We start from the raw sequence: 7,665 nt of genomic DNA, 5'->3' as shown, positions 1-7,665 counted from the left end.
GGCCGCCAAGGGGCCCCCAACCGGGCAGAGTAGGGGGAGTGACCACCCTGATCTGCCCTGGGCTGAGGTGGGTCCTGGGACCCAGGGCTAAACTGGGAACATCCCTAGAAAACTGGGACAAGTTGGTCCCCCCCCAGGAAGGCCCTGAAGGACTTTTCCACAAAAGAACTTTCACCTCAGTGGGGTCTGACCACCTTGATTCACGGTGGTAAGCAGTGTTTCTCAAACTTTCGGACCATAACCCACAGTAATGAATACATTTTACACCATGATCCAGTGTGTACTCAGAGAAATACAGTGGAAATAAGAACTCCCATCTGATAAAACTCTGCTACCCTCTATCCTGCATCATTAAAAACTGCAGGTTAACAAAATAGTAAGTACCTACCAGTGGGTACAAAACATGGTTTGGAAAAAAAAAAAAAAAAAACACTTCATTAAAATATGACTGGAGGCTTCTGCTTCTGGACAAGACAGAGTCACACGGCCCAGATTCAACTTCCTGTCTGATTTACCAGGCCGAGTCTGAAACAACTAAAAAACCAGACAGAGCTATGAAATGACAGTATTCCAGACAGTGACATCAGGCAACAGAGGAGAGCGACCCTGAGGGACAGGACACACGTGAAGGTGGGCCCTGGCACTGCCCGGCTCCCACCGGGATCTCGCCCGCTGAGGCCGCCTTGGGTGGAGGGGACCCCAGTCTGCTGACTCCCTGGAGAGCATGAGGGGAGAGTGCTGCCTGAGAAGGGACTTCTGGGATCTGCGGGGGCCCCTCAGCTCTTCAGGTGAATGATCACAATCTTGGGCAGAGACTCCCAAGGCTGGGAAATGGTTAGAGGGACCAACCCCGCGGTTCTCACGGGCCCGGGAACAGTTGCAGTCTCTTCCGCCAGAGCGGAATCTTACACTCATGGGCTTTGGAGAAACTGTCCGAGGACTCTGCCGTGGAACTTCAGCCCTGAGTTGAAACCATTTCGCTCTGCTTCTGCCCAAAAAGGCTTCAGGCAAACCTCTAGAGATCAAAATAAATATCTGAGATGAAGAATACTGTGGATGGATGAATAGATATGACACTGCAAAAGAAAGCCTAACAATAGAAACTATCAAAATAATACAGAGGGGAAAAAAAAGATGTAAAAATGTAAACAGGAGCATTTAGTGAGCTCTGGGAAAACTTCAAGTAGCTGTATGCAGGGGGCCACTGGAGTTCCCAAAAGAGAGGAAAGGTCTGAGAGACATAAAGCAATATTTGAAAAAAAAAAGGCCAATTTTTTTTCCAAATTTGATGAAAACTGTAAATTCACAGATCCAAGAAGCTCAGTGATCTCCAACAACAGAAGTGCCACTAATTAATTAAAGATCTGGCGTAAATCCCTACTAAAGAATTTTTCACCCCACCCAGGTTTCTGAAGCCAGTGCTTCTCCTTAAGGAGGACAAGCAGAAAGGTTAATGTGGTCAGTACTCTGTGTGAGCACCTCCGTGTCTGCGGTAGCCTTTGAGTCGCCAGGCGTTGGAATCGCCAGCTGACAGGGGAGGCCCGGGAACTGGTTCAGGCACAGGTGCAGACGACCTAGCTATTAAATTGTTAATTCCCTCTGTAGAGTCTTCTGGAGAACATCCTTTCCCTTGAATTTGACATATTAATGCTCACCACCCCACCTTCAAACCTGCGACCTCAAAGCATCTACCGGCAGCACCGTTTCATCCTCCCACAAGGGAAGCGGGAAGAACAGGTGCGGACTCGGCGCTGAGCCCACCGAGCAAATCGACCGCCCAGCGGGGGGTGGCTGCCCTTTCACCTTCCCCTTGGGGCGCGGTTTCCGGGGCAGGATTCCCCAGGGGGCGGCGCCGGGCCCCTCCCCGCGGTGCCAGGCTCTCTGTCCGCTTCGGTCCCCCGAGTGGTCCGCTATGTTTTGGTTTTGCTTGTTTGTGTGTTTGGGTTTTTTTTGCCTGTGACTTTGCGAAATATTCCGGGACGAGAGACAGAAAGTCCTGGTCTCCGAGAACTAGCAGAACGCTGCTTTCAGCTGAAATATGTACTGGGAACCCTCAAGGTCTCCAATGTCATCACTGTGTAAACAGAGATTACAAATGGACATCATTTAATCTGGCTGCCTGGCCCCCACTGGGACTCGGTTTGACTTCAGTTCATCTTTTCTTTGGTGGGTTTTAAGTCTTGAGAAAATGTGCCCCAGAATGAAGACTCCAAAAAAGGATGCAGTAGATTTGGGGTGGGGTCGGGGTGGGGGGTGGAAAGAGGTTTGAATCCGGTAAATGGTCAAACTGTACCTGTCAGGTTGGACCCATGTGACTTCTTCGTCGCGTTTACGTCCCGATTACAGACACTTAACCGCCGACTGGGGAGAGGCTCCTGCACGAAGGCGGCGGCGGCGGCGGCGGCGGCGGCGGCGGCGGCGGCGGCGGGGCGGGTCCCCTCCCTCGTCCCGACGACCCGCTTCCCCTCCAGGCTTTGATCTTCCCGGAGAAAACCGGCTCGGCCCGGCGGCGGCGGCGGCCCGCGCGCCCCGCCCGCCCCGCGCGGCCCCGAGGCCGGTCCTGCCCGCGCGCCCCGCCCCCGCCGCCGCCCCCGCCCAGCCCCGCGCGAGCGCCGCGGTGCAGCCGCCGGGATGTGACCTTCAGAGCCGCCCGCACGGGATGACCGGAGCCATCGCCCCGCGGCGCCCGCGCCTCGCCACGGCCCCGCGGGCGCTCTGACCGCGCGCGCCCGGCTGCCGGCCCCGGTCTCAGTCCCGGCCGTCGTCCCCGTCCCCGCCCGCCATGCCGCCCGGGCCCGCCGCCACCCTGGGCACTGCGCTGCTCCTGCTGCTGCTGGCCTCCGAGTCCGCGCACAGTGAGTACCGCGCGGGGCCGCGGCGCGGGCTGGGCCGGGGGACCCGTCCCGACACCCCGCCACCCCGGGGGCGAGGGGAGCCCCGGGGCCCGCGCCCAGACCCGGCCCCGTGCGCGCCGGCCCCGTGCGCCCTGGCCCCGCCGCGCTGACGGCGTGTCCCCGCTCTCTCCCCGCTCCTCCCGCTGCGTCCTCCCGCCCGCGCCCGGGAAGCCGTGATCCTGCGGGCGCGCGAGGCGGCGCAGTTCCTGAGGCCCAGGCAGCGCCGCGCCTACCAGGTCTTCGAGGAGGCCAAGCAGGGCCACCTGGAGAGGGAGTGCATCGAGGAGCTGTGCAGCCAGGAGGAGGCCCGTGAAGTGTTCGAGAACGACCCCGAGACGGTGAGCGCGCGGGGCGGGGAGGTGTGCGCCCGGCGCCTGGGGCCGCGAGGTGGAGCGCCAGGGCAGCCGGGTCCCCTCGAGCGCCGTCCCTGCGGCGCCGCATTTCCGGGGACACCGTCCGTGCGCGCACGGGTGGGAGCCCCGGCGTCTGCGGCAAGTCCTTCAGCTGCAGGACACACCCAGACCCTTATCAGGGGGGCGGTCGGCGCGGCGGAAGGGCAGGGTCTTAGGTGCCGGGACCCGGGCCCACCCTCAAGCCTCCTCCTTCCGAGCCCCAGTTCTGCTGGTGACGCCAGGTGCCGCCTTAGCTGGAGGGGGGTGGCGGATGTCGGCGGGGGGTCCTGCGGACGCCCTGCAGTCGTCTTCCCTTGGCAAGCCTGTGAAAGCAGCCGCTTTGAAAGAACCCTGCAGTAATATGACAGCTCAACCGGGATGCAGCAGGGTCCGTTTTAAAATGTAAAAGAAATAAATGGTTTAAAAACCAGATCAGTTTCCTACCTCCCCGCCCCCTTAGCTAGACTGGAGGTGGCGGGGGAGCTGCTGGCAGCGCCCTGATCCGCATCAGGAGGGATGGAGCATTAGCTTCAAAGGCGTGAGGGCTGGAATTGCTGGCACCAGCGGGTCCCACAGCAGGAGGACAGGAGTAGAGCTGGAACTTGTACGTGGAGGGGTGGGGGCGGTCCGAGTGGACAGCAGGGTCGGGCCCAGGTCCCGCCGCCGGTGCGCAGCCCCTGCAGAAAGGTGCGCTCGCCGAAGCAGCTGGTGACTTCAGGAGCCCGACGGGCTGGCTCAGGACAGATTTCTATTAATAACGTCCTCGGAGAACGTGGGGTGGCCGGGCAGCCGACCGCAGGGAGCAGCCCCCGCGTGGCCTCCGCGGCAGCGCAGGAGCTGTGCCATCTTCGGGGAGGGGAGAGGTGGTGGCGGTGGTGCCCTGGGGGACCTGGTGCGCGTCTGTCTTTGGGAAGTAGGACTGATGGAGACGGGGTGGGCTTACACTGCGTCGCTTCACACCGCGAGGTCAGGGTGATTTCACAGCTGTTTTTGGTTCTACGGGAATTTTTCTTTTAAAGGATTCTTCCGGGATGAAATAAATGTCTCGTGTAATAAACAAATGGCTGTGAGGCCCGTGGGCTTTTACTTTGACTCCCGTTTCTGACCGGTTGGTTTGACCATCCCTTCAGTTCCCTTTCCGAAACAAGCTTTACAGTGGTGGCCCAGCTGTGCCTTCCTTCCCTCTGGCCCAGCCCGCGACTGTGGTGGCCGAGCTGTGACAGGTGCTTCTGCCATGACTCTGCCCTCAGTGTCCGTAGCAACGCGGTTTATCCCTGTTGTAAGGAGCAGTTTTGCCACCGGTCCCTTCTGGCCTGTTTTCCCGTTTCTTTAATGATGAGTCCTGGTGGCCCAGAGGAGCTGGCACCTGCGGAGGATTTCTGAAGGTCCCACGGTGGGCTGTGTCCCTGCCCGGCTGCGGGATTGTGTGCCGGCTGCAGTCCCGTCAGCCCCAGGCCCAGCCTGGAGCGCTGGCTTGTACAGAGTGTGGGAGGGGCTTGCGGGTGACAAGACTTGAGGGCAACAAGGCCACCACCCACGGCAGCCTGTCCCTGCTCTGCCCCAGCCCCTGCTTTCCAGGATGGAAAGGCCTTGGGCCTGGACACACTGCACACTAATCGCTGTGCCACCCTTCCCAGAGCCATCCCCGCTCTGACTTTAACTGCTTTTATGTTTTAATTATAACTTTGTCTACAATGGATGAAATGAAGACAAGACAAGGAAAGCAGTGCTCACAGCCCAGGACTTTAATGAGACCGCCATGTCTGTGCAGGGACTTTGTACTTCCTACAGCGTCCTGACTTCCCTCCCTGCCGAGGTGGAGTTGCTGTGACACTGGGGGCATCCTCTCTCACATCCACCCCCTCTACCCCATCGGGAATTTGTGAACTCCTTTCATATCAAAGCCATCTGTAATTTTCCAGAATTCTGTCCTCCTTTCTGACCCCCATCCCCAAATCATAATCACATCTTTCCCTTTATTTACCAGCTTCCCAGGGTGGACCGGCTCCTTTTGTGCCTTCCCTTGCAGTCAATGCAAAAACCCCTCACTTCAACCCGCACCTTGCATGCTGTGTAGACCACTGTGCAGACTGCTTGCTCTCTGTCTGGGTCTGGCCCTTGGTTTGTTGTCCTTTTCCTCAAGAGGTGGTGTGGAAGGCCGGGAGGAGCCCAGCTAGGGTCGTGGCTCGAGGTTGGTGATTAGGGGGCTCCTGCATGTCGGCCCTGCTCTGGTCGACCAGGTGCCCCTCCAGGTGTCCACACCCTCCTTTCCCTCACTTTGGGGAGGTCTCAGATTCCAGGGACCTGGGATCCCTGGGAAACCCTCCAAACACAACTCACTGCTAATACACCTTTGGAGAAACAGCGCTTTTGAATGAGGCCATCCTATGACATTACCAGTGGGTCCCTCTGCCCCACACAGTTTGGGGCTCTCTTGAGAAACATCAATTCCTCGCCTTCAAATGTTGTTCCTTGTGAGTGTTTGCGGGGGTGACCCAGGATGAGCGCCCTGACCTCAGTTCAAAAAGTCACCGGGACCTGGTTCTGTGACCGTCACGGAACCTCCCGCCGGCGTCCTGATGTGTGACAGGAGAGGCCGCAGAATCAGCACCCACTGGGCTGTGATCCGCTCGCCGCTCAAGGGGGTGCTTGTAGGAAAAGCCAGGCCTTACCTGCCAGGGTCACCTCTGGGGCTGGCCTGTCCTCTGTGTGTCTGGCCGTTGCAGCCACACACACCTGGTGGAGAGGGGAGGCCGCGCTGCCTTCCCCGTTCAGTGCCTGGGGCTCTGGGGGCCGGGGAGGGGGGAGGGCTGGGGCACCTGGAGCCGGCCCTCTGGGCGGCAAGCCGCTCCTGGAATCCGGAGGCTGGAGGCTGTGCCCTCTGTGCTGGGTGTGTTCTAGGCTCTTCCTGCCAGGGCGGGGTGTTCCACCCTGGGCCGGCTTCCTCTTTGGGGATGGAGGCGCCTGACGTTAGAGCTCTCCTTTGAGCAGGTAGCTGTGGGCACCTTCCCGCTTCCTGGGGTTAAGGGAGCCTGGGGGCCTTCCTGATGCAGGTGTCGCCTGCTTCCCTCCTGCTGACATGGTCTCCTCCACATTCTTTCGGGCCTCGGGGGAGTGTCCCCGCCCTGTCCTCCCCCCAGAGCCCGAGATTAGAGTCCCTCCTTATCTTGTTTTCCTTTCACATTGTTACCCTCTCTTCCTGGCATTTCCCTCGTTCTGGCATCTTGTCCAGAGGGCTCTGGGTGCCAGGCCCCCAGGCACCCCTGCTGGGTCCCCCGAGCTCTCCCAAAAGCTCCCCAGGCCAGCGCAGCGGTCACCTTCCCGCTTAAGTCCTTGAAGGCCAGTGGCTTCCAGACACCGATGCCATCGCCCTTGGCCTCCAGAAAGGATTCTGGACGAAAGACTTACCCAGCCCGACGTGCGGCCCGGCATGGTTCACCACCTCCCAGCACCAGTGCCGCCCGAGGCCTGCGGGTCGGGAGGAATTCCAGGTCCTGGGCCTTGACCCCATCACCTTGGTTAGTTTGAGATGCAAACAACAATATTCACAGTGTTCGCAGCTCGGCCGGCATCCCACTCCCAGGGCCCCTCTGCCTCCTGTGCAGCCCAAGCCTGACCTCTGACCTCGCGTGTTCACCCCGCACCCCGTGTCTCTCTCCGTCTCTGTCTGTCTCTGTCTCTCTCCCCCCACCCCACCCCCGCTCTCTCAGACATGGGGGCCCAGTGGCGGTGATAGTTCCCTACCCAGGAGGGTTTTCGGGGTGCAGTCATTTTCAGAGCCCTGCAGGGCTGCCGCCTTGTCTTGAACGGCGTCTGCCCTCCAGGGACACCTGTCTTCCTGAGACCCCAGAGTCTCTGGGGACAGCTTGGGGAGGGGCACCCCCGAGGGAGGTGGAAGCCCCTCCCTCAAGTCTCCCCTCTTGGGGTGGCCTAAGGGGTCTCAGGGGGCCCAGCAGGAGGGGGAAGGGGGCCTTCGTCACCCCCAGTGACCTCCAGGACAGCCTCGGGTCCCCTGCCCCCCACGCCTGGACAGCAGCCCCTAACACTCCCTCGGGCGCTCGGACACACACCCGCACACGCCCCGCTCCTCCGTGCCACACCGGGGTCCATCGACGAGTGTGACCAGGCACCGCCCTGTGCAGACGCAGCCCCAGCTCCCGTCCGCCTGGGCGGCCCCTGCCCCCGGGCTGCGCAGGCCTCCCCACTGGGCCCCGTCCCTCCAGGGCTTCCTCCCCTGGAGGCCCAAGGAGGCTGGCAGGGCCGGGTCTCCGAGTCGTCACGTTTTCTCCAGAGCTGGCTCCGCGCGGCTCAGAGGCCTGCGGACGGCTGGTTAGACGGGCGGCATCCAGGCCCCCAGCGCAGGGCCCGCCGCCCCCCGG

The 7,665-nt window shown here is 60.7% G+C and overlaps 1 protein-coding gene across 1 annotated transcript in view; it reads left to right on the top strand.

The window, feature by feature from the left end:
* Window positions 1-2,631: 2,631 nt before the first annotated feature.
* The window catches only part of GAS6 (growth arrest specific 6), a 34,412-nt gene continuing 29,378 nt past the window's right edge, over window positions 2,632-7,665 (top strand). The window contains exons 1-2 of the mRNA XM_036831605.1: window positions 2,632-2,855; window positions 3,066-3,232. Of these exons, the coding sequence (XP_036687500.1) occupies window positions 2,783-2,855; window positions 3,066-3,232 (240 nt within the window). The 5' untranslated portion in view covers window positions 2,632-2,782. The remainder of the gene's footprint in view (window positions 2,856-3,065; window positions 3,233-7,665) is intronic.

This window comes from Balaenoptera musculus, chromosome 18, assembly GCF_009873245.2.
Source record: "Balaenoptera musculus isolate JJ_BM4_2016_0621 chromosome 18, mBalMus1.pri.v3, whole genome shotgun sequence".
Lineage (NCBI taxonomy): Eukaryota > Metazoa > Chordata > Mammalia > Artiodactyla > Balaenopteridae > Balaenoptera > Balaenoptera musculus.
This window is presented reverse-complemented; position numbering and strand designations above follow the sequence as displayed.